The sequence below is a fragment of the Ctenocephalides felis genome, unplaced genomic scaffold (genome assembly GCF_003426905.1).
Source record: "Ctenocephalides felis isolate EL2017-DRISC unplaced genomic scaffold, ASM342690v1 CF-g0.4_SCAFFOLD_03571, whole genome shotgun sequence".
NCBI classification, from domain to species: domain Eukaryota; kingdom Metazoa; phylum Arthropoda; class Insecta; order Siphonaptera; family Pulicidae; genus Ctenocephalides; species Ctenocephalides felis.
The window spans coordinates 47,849,294-47,875,748 of record NW_020539725.1 but is presented as its reverse complement, the minus strand read 5'-3'; the positions used below and the strand labels follow the sequence as shown (position 1 = coordinate 47,875,748).

The 26,455-nt window shown below is 31.1% G+C and overlaps 1 protein-coding gene and 1 non-coding gene across 2 annotated transcripts; one reads left to right on the top strand and one right to left on the bottom strand.

Moving 5' to 3' along the window:
• Positions 1 to 5,013: 5,013 nt before the first annotated feature.
• Positions 5,014 to 25,448, top strand: LOC113386169 (organic solute transporter alpha-like protein). The gene is made up of 9 exons (XM_026623968.1): positions 5,014 to 5,439; positions 19,471 to 19,625; positions 20,734 to 20,907; positions 21,075 to 21,250; positions 21,428 to 21,524; positions 21,588 to 21,676; positions 22,465 to 22,628; positions 24,574 to 24,659; positions 25,242 to 25,448. Exons 1-9 carry the CDS (start codon positions 5,331 to 5,333, stop codon positions 25,446 to 25,448), a joined length of 1,257 nt encoding a protein of 418 aa, XP_026479753.1. The 5' UTR covers positions 5,014 to 5,330.
• LOC113387151 lies at positions 22,991 to 23,109 on the bottom strand. The gene has a single exon (XR_003368105.1). It is a non-coding gene; the product is annotated as a 5S ribosomal RNA (ribosomal RNA).
• Positions 25,449 to 26,455: the final 1,007 nt, after the last annotated feature.

Genomic DNA, 26,455 nt, shown 5'->3' with positions numbered 1-26,455 from the left:
ACAAAAGAAATGGTTACAAAAATAAATTGAGGTTATGTCACTTTTATTACATTTTTTCGTGCAAACAGAACCAATAATATATAAATTTATTTATTATAATAGGAACTACTAATCATTAGTCAAAGGTATGTGTATTATTTAATTTCATAGTAAAATATGTAAGGAGAAATTGCAACATAATTTTACCTTTATATTTTAGCTCTGGGGTAAGATATATTGCCGTAAGATAGAGGCTTTCAATATTAAAATGTTTTACTTTCACATTTTGTCAAATATAAAGTATCAAGTAATCGACATATAACAATAAAACTATTCTGAAATGAGAATCTTCTTTATCTTGCTTCTTGCTTTTTGTAAAAAGAAATGAATCGTTCTTGTAACTTGAGGTAAGATTATCGAACAATAATTTCTTATTTTGTAAGGTATAATTCCAGTCTGTGTTAACAATAGAATCCAAGAAAATGGTCATGAGTTTAAACATAGACTTTTATGAAGTAATACAATGACAAGATAAATACAATGTATTTTTTAAAACATATTTATTTAAGAAATAAGGTTCATGAAATGGCAAAAATTTTAAAATTGTAATTATCATGTATTAATATATTATGACATATCAGTTTGACCCCCAAAATTTGTGTTCAGCGATAAAAAATACATTATTAAAACATATATTGTACGCCTAATACAGAAACTGTTTTTTAGTGGACCTGTGTAATTAATAATATTTAATATTATATATTATATATATATATATATATATATATATATATATATATGTATGTATATATAAATGTTTGTTTCTATTTAGGTTCTATTGTTATGATAGTGTGTTTGCATTTGTAAATAGAAAATAATATTTATGTATTTGAATAAATTGTGTGTGCATTTTAACCAAACTGTTATGATTTGTTTAAATGTTTCAGTTAAATTTAACTGCATTTATTACAGTTTATTGATTTGTTCATTCATTTGTTATATTGTTAGTTATATTTATTACATTTATGTAATATTTAAAAAAATAAAAATAGAATGTTCAAACAATTTGTCAAATTTTTGGTTTGGCAGTTGACGACAAAAGTATTTCTAATATTGGAAGAACTTTGGTTCAAAAATGTATTTCGTTACTTCTTCATTTATTGATTAATAATGTGAACATAGAAATGATAATTTAAAATTTAACTTAATTAATTTCAACTAAGACTTCTGTAACTTTCAAACACTTTGTCTTATGTTAGAAAAATATATAGCAAATTTGCATAATATTCAATTATTTATAATATTGTATAATGTTATGAAGCTCTACATCAAAAATAACAACTGGCTATACTTTAATTTCATATTTGAAGATTCACATATGTAGGAGTAGTTTATGAAGTGAGATTTTAAATATTTATTTTTTATTCCCTTTGTAACTTTTAAATAGTTTATCTTATGATAGTAAAATATTTGGCAATTTTGAAGCAAATTCAACTATTTATGATATTATTCAATATTTATGATGCACTTCAGCAACTCGGAATAGTTTGAAATAGTATTTGAAATTCCACAGAGGGTATGGTAATTTGAATTATATGATTCTATGCATTTATTCATTATTCATTTTATAATTTTGAAATACTTTGTTTAATGTCATCAAATACTTTTATTTGAAGGATGTTAACCAAACCAAATGAAAGAAGAGATGGGTTTTATATTGGGACCTACCTCACTTTATATTCAACTCTTAAATTATGAATTTTTAAATTTATAGTGAAAAACTTTCGATAATGAATTACGAAGAGATTGCTGTGCCGATATTTACCGTCACCACGATTGGCAACTTACTACTTTCAAACGGTTTTTGGATCATCAAAACCGTTTTAGGATCTACTATTTGGACATTTGTTACACAATTTTTTTATGTATCTTGGTAATATTGCATATCGATATATAGCAAGGAGTTCAAGTTACGAAATGACACATTATTACGTCTGAATTATACAATTCGAGCCTTTTTCTCTTCAAAATAAAAGCTTACTCGTTCAAGGTGCACCTATATATGCGTGCGCACTCGCTCTAAATATAATATACGGCCACTTCACAAATAGCAATTAGTGGGGGTGCCGGCAAATGCATTCTCAAATTACAAAAACCAGAAAAAGTGAAACGGCTTAGCTCGAAAAATAAATCAACCTGTACTTACCGACCTAAATCGGAAAATACACATATGCATACGTATATACTCACACATACTTTTTCCAAATTTGGTGTCAAACTATTCAGAATGGACTTGAAACGTCGAGAAATCTTTCGCAAAAACTCTCGGGAAATTTAAAATCGCATAAACACACACTATGGAAAATACGATATGTGTTATCATTAAATTTATAGATTATAATAAAATTAACAATGCATAAAAAAGTTTAATCTTAGGTGAAATATTTATCAATTCAAATTTGTTTACGTGATCATATTGTAATATATTTATAGAGCGTTAACAAGAATTTTTGATACCTCGACCATGAGTCGCAGTCGACTAATATTGTTCAACGAAAATCTATTAATTAAGGAGCCTCCATTAATCACGTGATCGTTTTTTTAAGGATTTTTGGACTCCAACTTGGTGATACGTGGTGATATTCAAAATTAACCTCCTACCTCCCACCAAACATCACGTGTAGTTACGAGAAAAAATTGTAATTTTTTTTTTTTGAAAATGTTTGGATCTTTAAAAAAATCAGGTAAAAAATAAATACACATGATATCTTACTATAATCCTTTTTCCCTCACGTGTTATTTCGTGATTTTTTGTTATACCCCTCCCTACCTCACGTGATTAATGGACTCCTCCTTAGAAGATTTCATTGAATTTTTAGGTTTGCTGACGTAGTCCAAATGTAAAATACCTTTTGTAATTGGCCAGTAGACAATTCACCTGTCAATCAGTAAAAATGAGTTTTGTGATCGATTGCGAAGTTTTCGTGCGGCGTTCGTTAAAAGATGGAAAATCGAATAAAACATTTTTACCATATTCCTGCAAAGGTAAATAGGCATTTATGCTGACAAAGCCTTAAAGTACGGGAGTGTCAAAATTGGTTTTCCAAATTTCGTTCTGGTGACTTTTCACTCAAAGATGAAAAACGCTCTGGTCATTCGTCCTGATGAAGATGATTACAAATGGATTGTCTACTTTTGCAGTTGCAACCCAACGGAACGATCATTTCTAATGTCTACATTAAACAACTAAAAAAATTAAACAACGAAGTTGAAGAAAATTGCTAAATCGAGGCGGTGATTTATTCCAATATTGGCATCACATAAATTTGGTCACTCGGCAAAAATTATTGAAGAGCTTGGTGAAAATGTTTTGCTACAACCTGGTACCTTTTGATTACTTTTTATTCCGATCTTTAAATACTCCTTGAATGGTAAACATTTCAATTATTATGATGGTGTCAAATTGTACCTGATTCGTTTTTCCTCAATAAAAAGCAGAAGTTTTATGAAAGTGGGATAATAATGAAGATATAATATTTTTATTGTCTAGGATAATAGACGGTTGCTTGAAAGATGACAAAAAGTCATTGATCGAAGTGGAGTTAAACAAGTGCAGTAAACGGAGCGTTTTAGGTCTGAATTTTTTTACTATGCTCCGAATTTCATGAAATTTTGGAATTAGGTTCATCTTACCCTCAAGTTCACAAGTGAAAACAATTCGGGTTGCGCCATCACCCCCCGAGGGGATGACACCCCTTCTAATTGTGTAATTACATTTTTTCAAAATAGCGTCGGAAATCGATAGAAGAACTAATTATAAGAAAAAACTCACGATTTTATAAAAACTTTTTTTTTCCAATTTGCGCGGCCGCGCAGTCTTTAAACATTCATAACTCTGTCAATTTGTGTGTGAAAGAAAAATAATAAATAACAATAATAAGCCAGAAAGATTCCTTTGATTTTTATCTATATGCTTTTATACGTATCTTTTATTCTTTTTGAGATATAATGAAAATAATTTCGATTTTTAAAAAAAAATTGGAAAAAAAAGTTTTTATAAAATTGTGAGTTTTCTGAAAATAGTTTGTACTAAAGTTATGAATCTGCTAGAATCCATCAAGATGTCTAAAATGAAGTGAATTCTAGATGGAATGTGAATTACTTTGATTCTGATAGAAATGGCGCTCTGATAGAAAAGCCATATGATTTAAAAGAAAAAAACTTCGTATATGCTTCTTATTTGCATGATAGTTCACTCATTTTACACACAAAAGACTTGTAACAGCACTCATTTTAAAGCTTATGTTAAGCACTATAAAACCCAATTTCACCTAAATGCATAAAATATAAAACCTCGACACTAGATGGCTTTAAATACAACAATTAAATCTTGAACGAAATAAAAAACGACTTTGCTCTTTCAAATATTTCTTAATATTTTCCTAGAACACTTTATGTAATACCGATTTATTAAGATTTTTATTGACATTATTTTGTTTATTACATGATTTTCGTTAAAATGTATATTTTAGGAGATATTTGCAAAATGAATCTTTAGTGGCCAGTAACTAGAAAAATATTAGTTTTTTTGAAAAAGTATAAAAGACATTTTTTCCTTATAATTAGTTCTTCTATCGATATCCGACGTTATTTAAAAAAAATGTAATTACACAATTGAGAAGGTTTGTCATCCCCCCGGGGGGTGATGGCGCAACCCGAATTGTTTTCACTTTTGAACTTGAGGGTAAGATGAGCCTAATTCCAAAATTGCATTCAATTCGGAGCACAGTAAAAAAATTCAGAGGTTATACCCTTTTTTCCTCTCCGTTTACTGCACTATCAGTTGATAACCTAATATAATATTGAGTATGAACTATTTATCATATCATAATCATTTTCGTCTTTGGCGCCTTGTCTATTCGCACATTACACTGAAGTTACTCTCAAGCATGTATCAGATACAAATATAAGAAGAGGGGTCACTTTTACTTTCGCTCACGGCGACGGCGGCGACCAAGAAAAATCAGTTGCACTACCGGTAGCCGACCAACTCGACAATGTCCGCGAACCAGTCATTATAGTCTTATAATAATTAATATTACTATTTTGATATCAGTCCAACTCTGAATCGAACACAATGACCGAGATAAAACCTTACACATAATCAAATTACTTTTGTGTAATTGTGTGTTTAGAACTAAAGGAGAGATGTCAATGCATTATGTGTTTTATATCAATATCTATCTGACAGTTGAATCTAACGGACATGCTCGCTTCCGCATGTAAAATTGTTTGATTTAAAATTCAGTGTAAGTTTTAAAGTGACTTTAAGTTAAGATACTATTTTGAAAATGACTGGAAATTTAAATATGGAGCCCCAACTGGACAGAAAAGCTGTGCTTAATGAGAGCGAAATTTGTACGACTGATACCATGCCTGATATTAAAACCTATTACGAAGGTAAAATAGCAATAAGATTTGATTTATTAACTTCCCGTAGGGTAAGTTATTGTAATCGTCCCAAAATCGAAATTGAAAATTTTTATATATCTTCACGTTTCAAAGATTTTTGAACATTTCGGCATACCTTACGTGTGTGTGTTTTGTGTGGGTGTGTGTGTGTGCGGATACAAATTTTCGTCAACGGTTTCGGGAACGCCGATTTGAATAATTCAAAAAATATTCGATTTGTATTGATAAGAAGACGTGCTGATTAGTTTTTGACGAAGGCAGGTCTAGCCGTTTCGAAGATGCGAAGCAAAAAGTGCCAAAAACGGTAACACAGTTCTTAAGAGAACGGAGAGTCCGATTTTAATAATTCAGAAAACATTTTACTTGTATTGACAAGATGTAGAACTGTTCAAATTTTTGGGAATGCAGGTTCAGCTTTTATAGACTCTCAATAAAAATAAGTTAAAAAAATGTCATTTGGCGGTCTAAAATGTTTATTGGACATATGTACATCAAATCATCAGATATTTTATAGAGATTTTATTAATGTGTACACATTTTGTGTCATTTTTTTGGGTTTCGTACCAAGATTTTTAATTACGGTACGGGAAGTTCCAGCAATTGGCAAGACACGATGCCATACACAACTAGATATTAATATTAATCATATTTGTACAAATATATTGTTAAACTAGTGAGGTGTATGGCATCGTGCCTTAAGGCAAATTGCTGGAACTTCCCGTACCGTAACGAAAAGTTTGAGGAATACTGAATGTTTTCAAATAGATTATTATTAATATTATAACATCGTCTAATATTTATAAGAATTATATAAACTGAATTGCAAAGTTGAAATTATTTGTTTAAAGTATATAAGAACTATAGTCAGAATTAAAAATAAAATCTGAATTATTTTCGATATACAAAAAAAAAACTAAAACTAGCTGTAAGTGGAATTCTGTCTTAAGGCAATTAAGGCATCGTGCCTTAAGGCAAATTGCTGAAACTTCCCGTACCATTTTTTTTTTCTAAAAACGATTAACATTTTTGAAAAAAATTTACTTCGAAAAAATAAGATTTTTGAGAAACTATAAATTGGACCAAAAATTACTTTTTTTTGAAAAAAAATTAAAAAAAAAAAAAAAAAAATTTAATTTTTTCTTTATTTTCTTTATTTTGACATATTTTGGAAGATCTAAACTTTCTTCCAAAGCAATCGTACTGCTTTAACTGCATAAAGACAAAATATCAAAGCGCGTAAGCGCCGCGTCGCCGTCTAACGCATGAACATTGGTACGGAACTCATAGGGCTGTAAACCAAATTCATACTTATTGTTAAAATCTCTATAAAATATCTGATAATTTGATGTGCATATGTCTAATGATAATTTTTGACCGCCAAATAGCATTTTTTTTTACTTTTTTCATTAGATCTCCTAAACCGCTAGACCTGCCTTTATGAAAATTTTGATCGGTTCTTCACCTTGTCAATATAAGTAAAATGTTTTTTGAATTATTAAAATCGGACGCTCCGTTCTCTTAAAAACAAAGTTACCGTTTTCGGCACTTTTTGCCCCGTATCTTCGGAACGGCTAGACCTGCCTTCGCCAAAAACTAATCAGCACGTCTCCTTATCAATACGAATCGAATGTTTTTTGAATTATTCAAATCGGTTGATCCGTGTTCCCGAAATCGTCGACGAAAATTTGTATCCGCACATACATACACACACGTACATACACACACACACACACACACACACATACATCCATTTTTTCTAAGGTATGCCAAAATGTTCAGAAACCTTTGAAACGTAAAGATATATAAAAATTTTCATTTTCGATTTTTTTGCGATTACTATAACTTGCCCTACGGGAAGTTAAAAAAACAAAAAAAATGATACATTTTTTTTTCTAAAATCAATTATTTTGTTAAAACAAGCTGAAAGTTCTTTGAATCATTTAAATTGGACGCTTAGTTCTCTCAAAAACTGCCATTTTTTGCACATTTAGCTTTGTATCTTTGAAATAGCTGGGCCTGCCATTGCCAAAAACTAATAATCACTTCTTCCAATCATTACTAATTGATTGTTTTTTAGATCATTCAAATCGGATACTCCGTTCACTCAAAAACTCTATTTCTATTCTCTGCACTCTTTGCTCCGTATCTCCGTAACGGCTGAACCTGCATTTGCCAAAAACTAATCGGCTCTTCTCCCTATCAATAGGAATCGAATGTTTTTTGAACCATTCAAATCGGTTGATCCGTGCGCCCGAAAACGTGACTGGAAATTTGTATCCATACATACATACACACACACACATCCATTTTTTCTGAGGTATGCCAAAATGTTCAGAAACCTTCAAAACGTCGAGAAATGTAAAAATTTTCAATTTCGATTTTCGGCCCATTACAATAACTTACCCTACGGGAAGTTAATATATTTTGGTCAGAAATTCTGTTGAGTTATATGAATTTGCTCATTCATGCAGAGTATTGTTTTGTTCAGTATGGCTAGTAATATTTTTATCGATTGGAATAGTTCAATAATATATTTTGATGATTCACAATTGTCCAGCAATGAACAGAATAATTACTTGTTGTAAGTGGCATTTTGCCTTGAAGCACGTTGTAAAAACTTTCCGATATGTGTAAAGGCGAATAGGCTTAATCAATTTTTAACTAATTATTTTGCAAATAAAGTTTTTGCATTTACTACAAAGCAATCAAAGCGAATTTAAATCGATATAGTTCAAACAAACTTATAATATCAATAATTGAATGTTCTAAAAGCTCTAGTTCACTAACACGAGAGCTTATATTTTCTAAAAGCTCGGCCCATTATTCCAAACTTTATTGAATTTTATAATGTAACTACTTTTGGTAGGACTATAAGATCTAAGATCCATGGGTCTATGACAACTTTCAGGGGGTCTAAGTCAACAAAAAAAATCAGGATCCACGAAATGAAATGAGTTTGAAAACCTATGATTTAGACTATGAACTCTTTAATCGTCTTTAAATTTCATTAAAAACGCAAAAGAAAATTTTTAACGTAGACAAAAGATCAAAAATTGTCTTTAAAATTATACACACTAGTAGCTTAAATATGCACTTGATTTTATTTTTTATTATTCAAATCTTTAAAAGAAAAACCTATCTATGTATTGTATATCTGCTACAAGAGATAAAGTTGTAGCAGAAAATTTATTCACACAAATTTAAAATAATCATTTAATTAATTTTAATCAATAGCGATAGCATCAAATGAAAAATTGAATAGTCAGATATCTTTTCGATATCATATATCTTACTTTGATTTATTTGAGCAAATATTTTAAATGAAGCCATAATATTAGTAGATACATCAATAAATCTGGTTTTAACAGGTTCATATTTTAGTACAAATTATGTTCATTTTATGTTTTACATACTGTATTCTACAGTGGAAGATATTGCATATTATAATAATATTTAGACGAGTACCGGACAGTCAAACGCAAGAAACGGTTGAGACAAAACAACGCAGACAATGTGATAGGAAACCAGACTGTTAACACTCTGAAGCCATCTACATCGAAAACGGGGAATTTAGCACCCAAGAACACCACCGTAACAGATCCAAAGATTCCACCTATCATCGTCAAAGGCCAGCTGGATTTAAAAGTGATCAAATATATCAAAGATACGACGAAAATAATATTCAGGACCCAATATTTAAAGCCACAATTGCACAAAATATATGCCGATACGATTGCAGAACATGAAAAACTGAAAACCATACTAAGGGATTGTGATTTTCAATTTTACACCTATACTATGCAGCATGACATCCCTAAGAAAATCACTATAACTGGCCTAAATCCAGACATGACTGAAACGGTGGTTCTTGAAGAACTGAAAACCAAGGGCATTAAAGTAAAGCAGGTGGTCCAAATTAAGAAGAAGGAATCGGACGGCAGTCAGCGCAAACTCCCTATATATATTGTCCTTCTAGATAAGGAACAAGAGATGGCCAAACTGAAGGAAATAAATAATATAGAAGGACATATATTTAAATGGGAGAGTTACAGGCCACTAAATAAGACTATACAGTGCCACAAGTGCCTGAACTTCGGCCATACCTCGTACACGTGCGACATGCGTTACCGGTGCATTAAATGCACGAACGTGCACCCACCAGGAGTGTGCACGAAGCCATCAACGGAGGAACCGAAATGCGTGAACTGCCAAGAAAACCACCCGGCTAACTATTCTAAATGCCCAGCTCTAATCAACTATAGAGCAAAAAGAGACAAAGATGCGCTTAAGAGAAATCCAGCATACAAGCCAGCGCCAACACCTGCGCCGCTGACGAGGAGCTTCTCGTCAGCCTTACAACCCACCAGCGATGGCCGTAACAACAGATCTGCGTTTCCTGAACTCCCGGTACCATCATCACCACGAACACAGCCGGCCTCCCAGTATCCATCGCCGAAGATCCAGCCAACACCAGAACCGATCCGGCCAGCATCCTCACGAATCCGGCCTACCAACAGCCAGTCCGATCCAGACCTGAGTACACCGGAGGGACTATTTACTGTTATGGGCGAGATCAGGAAGTTATTCGCGGATCCCGAGGTAAGACAAATTTTCAGTGAGCTTTATAAACTGACAAAGACATTGAACACAAATATGACTTACAATGACAAATACACAACCATACTTAACTTTTTAACGGCATGCCCATAAATCACGCACGCGACATACACATAATGTACTTCAACTCCAACGGACTCAAAAACAACGTAAACGAACTGAAACAGACTATAACAAAATATGACTTGGACATTGTACTAATTAACGAGACACACCTGAAACCTACGGACAGACTTTACATCAACAACTACAAAGTATACAGGAACGACAGACCGACAAACTCACGCGGATGGGGAGGCACTGCAATATTGATCAAGTCTAATATCAGACACGAGCAAGTGCCAAACCTGACAGCGGGCGGTTCTGAAATAACAACTATTAATGTATACAAAAGGGGTCAAAAAGTGACTATAATATCGATTTACATCCCGGCAAGCGGACTGCAACTGACGGACCTACAAAACCTACTTGACTCAAACACACACGTCTTAATGGCAGGAGACTTCAACGCGCAACATACATCTTGGAACTGCAACTACAACAACACGAACGGAATCCGACTCTACGAATATCTGACGGAACACAACACCACGGACGCACAACTACACTATCCTGACACGCCGACCAGATACGCCACCGTACAAACGCACCATCACAGCACGATCGACCTGGCCTTGACAAAAAATCTTCACATAACATCCGAACCCATAACTAGAACACTTTTCAACTCTGACCATAACCCTGTTTTTATGACCATCTCTGACAGACTCGACGTCGACAATACTCCAGAACGCAACATTTTGGATTATTCCAGAGCCAACTGGCCACTTTTTAGAGAAATAATTACAGACAATATACGACACACGATACCCATAGAGACCAATACAGACATAGAGGAGGCTGTGACACATCTGACACGGACGATCACGGACACCATCCAACACACAATACCGCTGCGACACGCAAATACATCCACATTTGACACACTACCCGAACAAATATTAGTTAAAATTAAATTAAAGAACAATATAAAGAAACTGTGGCAACGTACTGGTGACAGACTACTAAAGGAACACGTGAACAGACTGACAAAAATTATTCATAATGAGATACGTGAGCACCGGAACGACACTTGGACTAAAAAACTAGAAACCATCAACACTGACCCGCACAAAGTTTGGCAAACAGCCAAAAGGCTGACGAGGAAAACAACACCTATCCCGCCACTCAAACTACCTGACAACAATTACGCCACGACACCAGCAGACAAAGCAGAAATTTTAGCAACACACTTTGAAAACATACACAGACAAAACGCCGACATGTCCAACGCAGACTTAAAACGAGACGTACGCAATTCTATTCAAAATTTTACTGAACAATTTAACGACAAAGACCTACGAATAGACCCTGCCACAGTTTCAGAAATAAAATCGACAATCAGAAAACTACCGAACAGGAAAGCACCCGGACCGGACGGACTACAAAATATAATACTGAAACAACTACCAACGAACGCATACATACTAATCACACGACTGGTTAACCGTATAATGGCCAAAGGCCACTTTCCTGCTTCATGGAAAACATCTACCATATTTCCTATCCTGAAGCCGAGGAAACAGCCAGACTCTCCGCAAAATTACAGACCAATCAGCCTCCTCAATACAATGAGCAAAGTAACTGAAAAGGTACTGCTCAAACGCATCAACAGACACATCAGACGAAACAAGATTATACCAGACACACAGTACGGCTTTAAGGAACAGCACTCTACGTTACATCCACTGACACAACTAATAGAAAACACTGTACTCAACTTCAATAGACGAAACCATACCGGATTGGTGTTGCTCGATTTCGAGAAGGCTTTTGACACCATCTGGATGGACGGACTGATACACAAATTCATAACCCTTAACTTTCCACCATACATCACAAAACTACTCCATTCTTACCTCGCAGACCGTAATTTCACAGTTCAAGTAGACAACACACCCTCGACGATTAAACAAGTGACGGCGGGAGTACCGCAGGGCTCGATCCTGGGACCGTCCTTGTTTAACGTCTACATCCACGACATGCCCACTGACGCCGACACAACACTGCTGACATTTGCTGACGACACTGCCATTTACAGATCATCACGTTCACCAACGCTACTGACTACAAAAATACAAAGACATATAGACGCCCTGACTGATTACACGGAAAAATGGCAAATTAAAATTAATCCTTCTAAAACAGAAGCAATTTTCTTTACAAAAAGTCGATGGTCCATTACACTTACTGACTTGACGAAACTAAAGGTAATGGGCCATGAAGCTGAGTGGTCCAAGGAAGTCAAATACCTTGGCGTAACCTTGGACTATAGACTCAGCTTCACAAAACATACGAATACAAAAATTGGACAGGCTTACGGGATGATGAATCTACTGAGACCTCTTTTGAACCACAACAGCCCGCTAAGCGTGAAGAACAAGCGGACACTTTACTTGACACTGATAAGACCATTGCTGACATACGCCGCTCCGGCATGGAACGCGACAACCAAGACCAACAGACGGAGACTACAAATAGCACAGAATAAAGCACTAAGATTGGTACTAGACAAATCAAGGGACCCACTGACGAGACACTACTACCCAACGAAATATTTACATGAACAGACGGACATACCGACTATACTAGAATACATAAAGAAGCTCACTGAAAATTTTTACCGAAAGTGTAGGGATCACGATAATAGTACCATCCGCGCGTTAGGCCAGTACACATCAGAAATGATCTGGTACAGGAATTATGCCATGCCAAACTACCTGATCGAGCCCGCAGTGAATACATAAGTCATAAAACAATGAATGAAGGATTTTTTTTTAGGAGATAAAACTTTTCTCCTTTTTTTGTCCTTAATGCGTAATAATGAATAAACTATTGTACAAATACAAATATATAGACAATGTTGCAAAACCATAAACTTTTGGGTAAAATACCTCCAGGGTAGACAAACCCACATATAATTCACTGTATTTTACACTGTATTTATTGAATAAATTTTTATTTCTGTCTGTCTGTCAAATTTATTCATCACACAAAAAAATATGTCTCAAGGTTAATTTGCAGCTAAAAAATTAGCCTATTTGTATATATGCATTTTAAAAAAGTATTAACCGTAAATGAAAATAAATCAACTTTAAGAGTATTTATTATAAATTTATATTAATGTATTTAAATACTACACTGATTATTCTATTGTTTTCATACATATTTGATAAATCGGATTTTAATCTTGTTTGTTTCAATTTTGGGAATTTGGGAGTTCATGTTATTTAATTTCGTTTGTTAAATTACAAATGAATTTGACACGTGTAAGACATTTATTTATATATTTTTTATTGAGAAATGATGTTTCATTTGATTTGATAGAGCCTTAGGTTTTTAAGCATAAGTGGGAAACCGGATAGGGCAGTAAAAAAAGAGATATTCTCCTCCCCTGTCCTTTTGGATTTTGCACAAATCCCCAATTATGATTTTGCACAAATCATTTACAATAATGTTTATTTTATATAGTCGCCCGCTTTTTGTTATTAAATATGCATTACATTTTTGTCATTAGAACTTATTATCCAATCGTTAATAAAATTTTAACAAAATATTAAATTCCTACTTCTGTATAATCATAATTTGCGTGACATCAATTAAATTACTCCACTCCTTTTTCAAGGTAGGAATTCAATACAAATAAAGAAAACGATAATATAATTCGAATTAAAGCAATCACTTAAACCGAAATAGAACGCACATTCCATTATATTGGCAAAGAAAATAAATACATTTTTGCGTAAATGATTATATTATTATTGCCTTGCGTGAGTTTAGTAATAAAAATTACACCACGGAAATTGTATCATTAATGTTATAACTAGGGTAATTTTTTTCCTATTGAGATCTCTTATCAATAGTTTTATAGGAATCTTGAACTTAAATATGTATACATACATATAGGTATGTGGTATTCTATATATGTCCAAGATTTTGACTATGAAATAGAAAATTTAGACTGGCATACATTTGATATTGCCACATTGCAGCTGGTTAGGGGGCACCCATTAATCACGTGATCGAATTTTAGAGGATTTTTGGGCCTCCTCCTCCTCCTCCTCCTTGGTGATAAGTGGTGATATTCAAAATTATCCCCTTTCCAACACCCAACATCACGTGTATTTTTAGTTACGAGAAAAAATTGTAAAATTTTATATATTTTTTTTGAAAATGTTTGGATTTTTTTTAAATTTAGGTAAAAAATAAATATACGTGATATCTTACTATAGCCCTTCCTCCCCCACTTAATTAATGGACGCCCCTTCACTAAAAAAGTTTGGTGAAAATTTAAACAAACAATTATTTCTAGAGATGGAGCAATGTTATATATTGCAATAATTACTGATTCATTACATAAGTTATGTTCTGGCACATAAACATGTACAAGCATCAAGTAAATTTTTTAATATTTTATGATCAAAATGTATCAACGTATGATCATAAATTAGTTCATTATATAGAAATTCTGTTAATATGTTACGCTTCAAGTAAGATGTTAAGTAATATATTATGAGTAAGAGATTGAATAGTGTAGTTTACAAGTTTATGCATGCCAATTTAAAAAATTAAAAGTAGTTTATATTAATTAACTATACGTATTGAGGTTCATCTCAAAAACAAGTAAACTGTGGTATTTTTCAACAGTACGATTTAAAAGTAGAGGGCAAATTCGGGGGACATCGATATCAATTTAGTAACTTATTTTAATTTTTTCTGCCATTATTAGTTTTTTGGGTTTTAGTACTTTAACTTATTATATATAATAAAAGTTAAATAAGTAAATAAGTAAAGTGAAATTATCTACATTCAACAATATTGTTATTGGTAAAATATTATTTTCAAAACCGGGTCAAAGGGGGCGTCTATTAACCACGTGATCAATTTCTGAGGGATTTTTGAACCCTCCCCCACCAAACATCACATGTATTTTTAGTTAAGTAAAATTTTTCGAACGAATTTTTCGAATTGACGAAACAATCGTATTTTTTTTTTTAATTCAGGCAAAAAATAAATACACGTGATAGACCTTTCCCTTCCTCACGTAACTTTTAGTGATTTTTTATCAAACTCCCCACCTTTTCCCCAACCAAATGCAGACATGATCTCATATTTAAAAGTGAAAATGGGGGTTTGATTTTGGCTTATTAGGCATCCCATTATGATGCAAAATATTAAGCGGATTAAATCATTACTAGTAATATTACAACAAATCAAAGGATTTTAGATATAATTTCTTCATCTCCATATTTGAATATGCCATATTGCATTTATACAAATATGCCCTCTGATTAGATTCATCTCAAATAAACAAACTCCATTAGTTAAGTAAGTTCTTTTTATCCTTTTAAAATCGATTTCATCCTTTAAACATTAACTTCAAGCGATGATTTTTTTACGTAAGCATAAGTCTCAAAGAGCAAATATGTATAAGATTACATTAAAGATTAATGATGCAATTTGTTAAGGAGTATATAAATAATTTTCTATCGCAATATTTGCTAGACAATAAAAACATAAAAATTTATTACATTAAACGTAGTAGTGGATATGTTATCAGACAATATATTTACTTTTTACTGGTAATATATGCACCAGCAAATATTTACTAATTAACTTACAAAAATCTTAATGCATACAATGTTCTTATCTGAATGATTTTGCTCAAAATAATACAAATTGATATATACACTAATCATATATGAATAGGAATTAAATTACTCAGGTAGATTTATAATATTTACATTTTTAAATTAGCACCTATATTAATCCTACGTTTTTGAAATCTATTCTATTCATCTGCAGTATATGAGAAAATACTTATACATATTCTGACAATATTGTGATTATAATATTTTAAGATATTTAACTTTGTAATTACTAAGGAATACTAATTATTTTCTGATTTTTTATAATATTGTACGAAACAGAAAAGGGTAATTATTAAAATAAGGTAAAGTAAGGTAAGGTACAATCCAATAATTCCGATAAAATATTATATTTTATAAGTAAAAAAGTTATTTAATATTGCCGTTTAACGTGATTTAAAATTAATTCAAGTTTTTAACGCGTTTATAATAAATTCTTGATCAAAATTCAAGAAGAAATCTTTTAGCAGAATCAACTTTTGTTTAATCATGAATACTTTTTTTTTAATCATTACTGCAATGGGGTACTCCGATGCGGTAAAAAAACTAAAACTTTTTTAATTTGCTATGATTAAAAATGCTATGTTTGATTATATTATGTTCAAATCAAAATATGAGTTCTGTAAATGTCAGAATAAGAAAGTTTGTTGTAATGGTATTATTTTTATATTCTACTAGTATAACTTTTATGTATGCTGTACAATGTATATGAAATAATCGAGATTACAGATCTAAATAGTCTTATCTTTTTCAAGACTAAAAATAAATTTCAATTGTGCTAGAATCTAACAAGTAAGAATACTTTATCTAATGGGTATAGTTTATTTAATTAAAAATTAAATATCAATATTGGGTTTTTAAAATGCTTATAAAAATCTGTATGCTTAACTACATAAGTACTTGCTATAAGCAATTATTACTATGTCTATATTTATTTTTTCAAGAGATTTATAAAATACAAACATACTCATACAAAAAATAGATAGATAATTAGACACATACATATGTAAATATATTTTACAATTTACAATTTTTAAAAAATTTACAATTTTTAAATTCTGGTTAATTATTATTTCCTTGTTCTACTAAATTAATTTGTTGTACTACCAATAAAATTGAACGGTGATTCATTTCAAACAAAAACTGCTTTTCATTAGTCTGCATTTTTTGTTAAATTTTCTTATTCAAATAACTTAATATTCGAGCAAAATATTTTTTATAAAATTACTAAACCGGTTAAAACCGATTTTCTGGACTACTGAACCCGGTTTAGACCAATGAAAAACCGGTTTTCTAAAAGGTTTTGTATAGGCCTAAATTTCCACCTAATCATTAATTCAATGAAAATGCATTTTAATATCAAAGAATGGCATTATCATAGCTTTAACTAGTTGTAAGAATCGATTTCAAGAAATACCTATATACTTTTCTAGACAAAAATAAAAATCATATTATTGTTTACCTTAAAAATGATCAATGATTCAAATAATACGTGTGTGGTTTAGTTATTCAAATATATTTCGAGTCTCTTTCACCTCAAATTGTATAATTTCGAAAAGAATAAATAAATACAATCGTACTGGCACACCCATTAAAGTTTGTTTAATAAATCATCACTTAAATTTTATTACTTCGGTATATGTATTTTTCGATCCGCGAAAGCCATGTCGTCATCCAATTCGGTTCAGGAGAAAGTTACACCATGTTACGTTATGTTATGCAGGTGGAACTCATAATAATGTTACTTGCACGCATTATAAACCCATTGGTATTTCAGACAATCAATGAAATCGATAATAAATCTTTTGTTAGTTTAGTAATTGATTATTAATTGGTCATAAACTACAACATAATATTGTACGATGCGGCAGCGAAAATGAAAGGTAATGAATGGCGTTTTAGATCTAATAAAACCTTACCTAGACAATGCACAAATATAAAATATTGAATGTTATCACAACTGCATTTTTTTGATTTGTCATTGCAACACATACTTATAAGTAAAACCCCTGACTGCACAGCAAATACGTGGCGTTTTGACAGTTTTTACTACCAATTTATATGAAGAAAGGACCGAAACATAACGTTGTTATGGCAACGGACCGTAACATAGCGTTGTCATAACAATGTTATGTTGCTATCTCTTTTATCAGAGAGTTAGCCCTAATAGTCTAAGAGCCAGTGAACTATTTGACTAACCTGTTTTCACAAAGCTAGAATTTTTTTTAATGATATTTTATTATCGATCCATTAGGGAAGTACCATTCTGGCAGTCATTCCGCGGTTGCGTCATCATCCCTTCAATTTGTGAAAATGTAATAACAATTTTTTTATAACTTGCTCCTACAAGGCTCAAATTTTGAGGTTGTATTATTTTAACTGTTCAGAAAGCAAATGTGAAAAGCCAGCCCATTCTGTCGGTTGCAAGGGTCTGCCAGTCGAGTACATAATAATCACGTCGCGCAAAGGTGTAGGCGCATTGCCATACATAATCGACTAATACTCTTGTATTTGAATAATTTATACGCCATTTTGAAGGTTTTTTGAAAACATCCGATATACCAAACTTCAACTTTGTATCTCACCTTATGGCCGAGATATCATTGAAAATATGCCAAAGTGGCCCCTTTTTCAAACTCAATTTTTGGCGTAACCATAAAATATATCGAAAAAAAAATTACGTGATTCTATTCATATTGGCTTAGACCACATAATGCATATTAATATATGCTAAATAATCTTTTATTATTTAAAAAGAATATAATATTTTTTCGGATAGCGCGTTTTTTTTAATTACCTCATTATTAGCGTTATTTGAAAGCCTATTGTTTTTTCTTTTAGTACTGCAAGTATTATTCAAATCAAATTTGTGGAACTGTTAGTTTCCGGAAGCAAAATTTTCTTTGCCAGAAAATCCGACTGGCTTTATAATTCATTAAACTACAAATATGTAAAATATGCTTCTGGAATATCTCAGAATAATCATAAGATTTAATAATTATTAATAGATATTTAAGGTGATTCTTAAAATAATCAAAATTACTTCAAGTTCACGCTGTTCTTGATAAAGGTATTTGTTGACTTAAGACAAATTTAAAAATATTGTTTGGCTCGGTGAGTTGGCTAACAGCCTTAGATATTATTTGGCAAGTGAAAATGGCTTCAAGTAATTAATTTGATTTTATTAGTATTAATGAATACATAACAGCAAACACCGCATTATTATTATTATCATGCCATGTGTTGCATTTGATAGATAAAATTTTATAGTTTAATTTTTTATAGTTGTTTACGTATATCGAATACTTAAAAATTACTAAGTATTTAGAACTATGAAAACTATTTTTAATAAGGGAAATTTAACCCTTTTTTAACAGTATCTCACGCCACCGAGGCATACATGCGGACAAGAATAAATGGTGATGGTCCTTTTGTTATGGAAATTTTGGAAAAATAAAAAGACTATTTGTTACTAAACCAAAGTTTTATATTTTCTGAAATAACCTTTGATGATATCACAAAGTATACAATGACAAAAACGAGAAAAAAACACTTGTTAAGCACAAAACCGTTCTCGGGTTAACAAGTCAAATTTATTTTTTTATAATAAAATATTTTTCCATATATTTATATATTTAATTATATTATATTTTAGGTTTGGGTATGACATGGGCAGCCCTCCTGATTTCGGCATCTGTCCTCATCTTCATAAGTGTCCTGATTTTGTTCTTGAGCACCATGCGATCAGTTGCGAGGAACGAGAGGAGATTCTTATTCAAAGACACCAGTATTGTAGTTGGCGTATATACGGTATGTTATTAATTGATTATTTGCTTATTATTCAATAACAACTCTATTTTTAGATTCTCTTTAACATACGCAGGAAAAAATTTTAAAATGTAAATAACGAAGGTTTTTATCCACTCGGGAGCATATTACGTATTCCTGTCCGAATGGAAAACATAGTATAATCAAATCCAAGACATTGTTTGGCCTTGCGACTTATATAGTCATTGTTTATTCCAATCAATCGTATACTGAATACGTCTAGATTGCTTCAGTTTTTTTTTTTTTGAAATTTGCATTTTGTGTATAATTGTAAACTACTACTTGGGAGAGATAGATGTGAAAAACTTGAGAGTGACTTTGTTCTCATTTTGTGCCACTAAAATAAGATATTAACTTTACATTAATTTTATTAACTATGGTCAATTCTTATTTAAATTATTATTAATTTTGCCTTAAATTTTATATAGATATTTAATTTATTCTATTCTATTTATTCTATGACTTAGAATGTAACTATACGGTGGAGACGCCAAGTACGCCCCAAATTAAAATAACGTAACGAATAATATTGATTTAGAGCTTGGATCATATTATTTTGATACTCATTCGAGCCCCTTATTAATTGATCGATCAAGATCTTTCGTCCCAATTAACGGTTCTTTGAAAAAAAAAAACCGAAACAATTTAAATTATGTGAAACCGTTCAAATTTTCAGAATGAAAATGAAATTATTTTAAATTATGAACCAATTTCAAAATTATGATTTTTGTTTAATAAATCGGTTTGCAATGGGTTTTTTATACCAAGTTCGGTTAATTAATTTTGAATCGGAATCGGTTGATTAATTTTTTTTCATGATTAAAAGTATAATATTTTTTTGCTTACTTATTGTATTTAAAATCTATTTAATAATTATCCTTGTGTTTGTCATTAGTAGATACTAAATATTACCCAGAATAAATTTTTGTTGGAACTATTTGTTGGACTCAGATTTTATTTTACGGTGATCTTACAACTTATTTTATGCAATTGCTGTAAAAATTGTATACCGCGACATTCTGGCACTTAATACATATTGATTTGTTAGTGTTATGTTAATTTTATTTATTAATGTTTGTGCTTTTTGTAGGTCGTTTGCATGTGCAGCGTGTTCACCTTGTCAATACCACGAGCCCAACCATTATGCGAAGCTGTATCACAAGTTGTTTTTATGATAGCAGCTTATAGTTTTTATTCTCTGCTAGTCAAAAATTGTTCCAACTGCGATGGTGAATTAAGGGATGTGACAGAAAATACCGAAAAGGTACACACTTAAAATAGTATTCGATTTATGCTGATTATTCAATGTTCATTTAAAAGATTATTCATACATACCAACGTGGTCACATGCTTTTTTGGAATTCTATTATCCTGCGTAAGATAAGATAACTAGTATTTTTCTTTTTATACTTTTTTATATTTTTTATCCAGGCGTCGTCTCTTGCATATGCCGAAGGAAGTAGTTTTTGCTGCGATGGGCCTCAAAGCCAGATGTTAAAATCAATTAAGAGCAAACGGCGGGATGATGCGTGGCTCGTGCTGCAAGCTCCTCCTTGCTGCTGTTGGCCTTTCTGTGGACGACTTTTACCAGAAAGACCATTGAAAGTGTTAGTAGAATTACAATTTTCATAGTAATACAAGATTCAAACAAGTTGAAACTATGCATGTTATCGCAGTAATTATGTGGTTACGTTAAATTTTTTATGTAATTGAAATTATATAAGTTATTACTTTCTATTTTGTATAAATCGATAGCGATATATATTATTTTTTTATTTATATAGATGCCACATTACTAATTTGGGATATTTGGTATTACAAATGCCGTTTACTACATCTGTAGTATACTTTGTTCTTCTAGTCATGGCATCTGAACATCAGGTAAATCAATATTATGATAGTTATAAATTTGCATATCTTATATTGATTTAATATATTTTTTAGAGAATCTACAACACATATTACCAATTTCTTCAACCAATATGCTTGGCTTCTATATTACTTGGCATTTACGGAATAAATGTTACTTTAAAGTAAGTAGATAAAGATTAGATAAATTAATATTTGGAACATTTTTCATACTTATATTGAAGATATTAGTTGGACATATTTTTTTTAACATTTTTAATTACAGTAATTATTTTGACTCTATTATATATGGATTTTTGAATGGATGGCAACCTACTTTATTATGAGGATTTTTGAATAAATGGCAACCCAGTAGTTGTCCAAACCAATCATGACTAATTAACTATACTCGAAGTATTTCCTGACATTTTTATTATATATTTGCAACTATACCCACAAGAGACGATTTTTACTTGAGGCTATATTTGAGATCTTTAACCTCAAGTAGAAATTTGACATCAAAGTTGTCTGATATTGGGCTTTGGTGGCAGCGGGATTCGAACCATCGAACCCGGGACAAGTTGGTGCTAACCCACGTTCAAACCGATATTGCTACATATGGGCCAGTTGGACATATTTAACGTTTTTTTCTGTTTCAATATAGGACTTTGAATTAATGCAACAAGTTAAAAACAATTAAATAATGCACACTTAAAAAATATATAAACTAAATTATGTAAACTAAACAATAGTCTCAGAACCACTTTCGTCAAAAGATTGGCAATGTTGCCATTTATATCGTGCTAGCGAAGTCACCGGATTTAAGTCGATAGTTGTTTAGGCATCTTTTGTTCTCTACTTGAAAATAGTTATAAGTACCATACTTCACTTGATTTTTTGAGATAATGGTATCTAACTCTCTCTGTCCTATGTTGTTTCTAATTACAAGTGGATTTTACATTTGTGTTTTCAGATTGGCATCTGCAGTGTTACCAGAGAGGCCTCTGCAGAATCGGTTCCGGTGTTTGCAGTTAGTGTTGATCAGTACGAAGTTGCAGGCGTTGCTCATCCGGTTGCTTGCCAGCAACGGGGTCGTGCCATGCATGCCGCCATTGGCGCCGGCGCTTGTCTCAAATTGTAAGTTTATTTACCTATTTACATATTTGGACGATTTTATTGAGGTTATTTATATACATTTAATGACATGTGTTCAACACATTCAATTATATATTACAATAATTACTACTCGCAATTCAATTAGATATTACAATAATTACTACTCCCATATATTAAAATCCAGGAGAATATTAGAATATAGCCTTATGATTTTTTCTTTATTTACTATTGACATAACAATATCAAATATTAACTGCTATTTATTTCTACATGTATAAGTTTGATTTTTATCTCAAAATCAGAATTGATAATTCTAAAAATATATATTATATATAAATAATCATAATATAATATTATGATTATTTTTAAAAAAAAGTCAAAAAAGTCAACGATACGTGGTGTTCCCAAGCGGTCTCCCATCTAAGTACTACCCACGCCCGATGTTGCTTAACTTCGGTGATCGGACGAGAACCGGTGTATTCAACATGGTATGATCGTTGACGACGAAATAACGTTGTTTCTATTTCATAAATGTATAGTAAAGGGAATATAAATTATAAAAAGTAATATAATTATGAAAATAATCGAGTAATATATTTAGTAATAGAAATTATTTTTAATTTTATAGGATTTTTATTTTTTCATCTTTCATAAAAGCATATTTTATAATATTTCCAGAATAGCCAAATTAATATGCATAACGTGAATTATATTCAAATATGTACATAAATAAGCCAAACACGCCTGAAAGTTCTATTACAATAATATCGTTTAAACGAAAGTTTGACTGGCAAGAAATTAGTTGATAATTTCGTATAAGTGCCGTCAAAATCGAAAATGAAAATTTTTATATATCTTTACGTTTTATAGGTTTCTGAACATTTTGGCATACCTTAGAAAAAATGGATGTATGTGTGTGTGTACGGATACAAATTTTCGTCGACGATTTCGGGAACACGGTTCAACCGATTTCAATTATTCAAAAAACATTCGATTGCTGTTGATGGGGAGACGCGCTGATTACTTTTCGGTGAAGACAGGTTCAGAAATTTTTGAGATACGGGGCAAAATTGCCAAAATTGGTAATTCAGTTTTTGAGGTAACGGAGCTTCCGATTTGAATGATTTTATTTGTATTGACGAAATGAAGAATTGGTTAAATTTTTGGGTATGCAGATTTAGCAGTTTTGGAGATACAGAGAAAAATGTAAAAAAAATGATATTTGGCGGTCTAAAATGATTATTAGACATATTCACATCAAATCATCAGATATTTTAATAATAAGAACAAATTTTGTTATAATTTTTTTTTGGTACCGCGCAAAGATTTTTAATTTTTAAAGTTCACTTATACGGTTCAAATAAATTTCAAAATTTTTCAAAAAAAATTTTTTTTGCAGAATTTTCATAAATATACAAAGTAAAACTTTACTACTTTACTTTTTACTTCAAACGTAATATTTAAATTTACAATTCTGTTTAAAACTGTATATATTTCATATGCGTAAGAAATATATCCTCAGATGGAATCTTGTAGCATTTCTTCTTAATGTAAACATTTTCAAGTGTTGAGTGATAAGATCGTTACTGTATTACTCTTTGAAAATATTTAAAACAATTGTTATTAATCATTGATCAAAATTTATTGATTATTAATTGTTTTTGCTCGAATATTTAATTGTGGTACGGGAAGTTCCAGCAATTTGCCTTAAGGCACGATGCCATGCACCACTAGTTTATGGTAATATTGGCCAAACTCAAATAAATAATATAAACTATATGTTAATATGAAAAAAATTGATATCGGCTAAAATTATATAACTATTGTTTGATATTATCTGATTTTTTAATATACATTATTGCAAAAATTAATTATTAAATATCAGAATTATTTATTACCTATGTTAAGTATTAATTTTTCGCATAATATTTTCAATTCTTATTTAATATTTATTTTTATTTTTCAGTAATTCAAAATTCGCTGGTTCTATGTGAAATGCTGCTTTTAGCTGTTTGGGCGCGTTTTATTTACAGAAATCCAGTATCGAAGCAGGTACTTTATTTATAAATAATTGTTAATAATTTCATTTTTTTGTCCTTTTTAAGCTATTCAACTAGTTAGTTCTATTTAACGGCAGCAGATGATATAATTTATAATTATCACACAAAATATAGCCGGGGTATGACTTAGACGGCCTTCATAACTAATAATATACGAATATTAATAAATCTTCATAACTAATAATATACGAATTGTATATTAATCGAATTATTTAGGAGTGGATAGTTTTTTTTTGTGATAATATACTCTATACTATAGGTTCTCAAACTTGTTTGTGTCGTGGACCCCTTAGGCTTTGCCATGGACCCCCTATTTAGCCGATATCGATTTTTTTTATAAATGCGTATTTGTACTAACGTTTAGTATTAAATATTTGAAGTTTATTATATATTTATTAATTGACTTCAGAATAATAATAAAATAGATAAAAATGAGGTTTGTTGTGATCCACTATCGTGGATCTCCATACCTTTGAGGGTCCATATTGACCACTTTGGGAATCACTGCTCTATACTAACATAAAAAATGTTTTTGATGCCAAATTTCAGTAGTTAGACAAAATATTATTTCCAGGATGAAAATACCCCTATAAATATTGCAGTAAGTGCAAGAAGCGACAACAACAATGCTGTTTTGGCAAATCCTCAAATCGCAAGGCCTTGGACTGGATCGAAAGATAATGCTTTTGTGATCGAAAATCAGTACGGAGATATGACTAGTCCAGTAAAACATGCGTCCAGATCTACCAGAGACAATACCAGGAGTGATGTGCACATGTAGTACAAGATCTTAATATGATTGATTATGCGAACTTTCGAAGTAGTTAATCTGCGCGTTTTTGTATATAATTAAAACTGATCTGAAAGAGGAATTTGAACTCATATATACAGCTAAAACCCATTTGTGTTATAAATGTAACATATATTTTGTGGCCTTATGAAATTTGTGGCATATAATAGCATATAGGGGCAATAATTGTATTTATTTGCAAGAACGCGTTGGATAATATAGGCAATAAAGATTCATATAAATTAATATACATTATCATATTATTTAAAAAATAGCGAAATTATGAATATTATACAATTATTGCTCCTGGTTAGATCTAGATTTATTGTATTAAATTATAAATGCAGTTTATACATTAAGTTAATTGCATTCATATAGCTAAGTATTAAATAGTAAAAAAGAAATCTTCAAATAGCAGCTAAAGATATTCTAGACGGAAATGATCAGTAAAATATATTTGCACAAGTATCAATTTGTGCAAATTTGATTCAGTTTTTTTACAGTAATTACGATTTTTTTAACTGAAAACTTGTCAATTTATGCCGACTTTAAACTTGCTTTATTTTACCACAAAAAATATTTTTCGATGTGAATTAGATCGTAAAAATATGAGATTTTTTCAAATAGCTTTTTTATGAAGTAATTTAAGTAACAAATTGAATTATGATTAATCAATTAATAGCAAAACAAAATGAATTTAGCGTTAGCGTTAACTATAACGATCTGATCGAGAATTGATATTGTTTGCAAATGATATCGATCTAATTATTTTATAAAATTTTATTTTTACATGCTTATACCAAAACAGTTTTACAAGACTTAAAATAAATTATTTTATTGTAGTACATACAATGGTGGAGCACCTCAAACTCGCAGGGGGCGCGTTTTGACGATTTTGCATGACAGACAACCCCGAAAATTTGGTTTAATCAAATCACTGAGAAGTAGTGTAAACTAGTGGTACAAGTTATTTTCAAATTTTAAGATGTTTGGAATGA

What these genes read in the sequence shown, in the direction of transcription:
- LOC113386169 (XM_026623968.1), top strand. Translation starts at nt 5,331, where the DNA reads ATGACTGGAAATTTAAATATGGAGCCCCAACTGGACAGAAAAGCTGTG. An exon ending in TTGTAGTTGGCGTATATACG is followed by an intron (nt 19,626 to 20,733) that starts GTATGTTATTAA and finishes TGCTTTTTGTAG; the next exon opens with GTCGTTTGCATGTGCAGCGT. An exon ending in CCAGAAAGACCATTGAAAGT is followed by an intron (nt 21,251 to 21,427) that starts GTTAGTAGAATT and finishes TTATTTATATAG; the next exon opens with ATGCCACATTACTAATTTGG.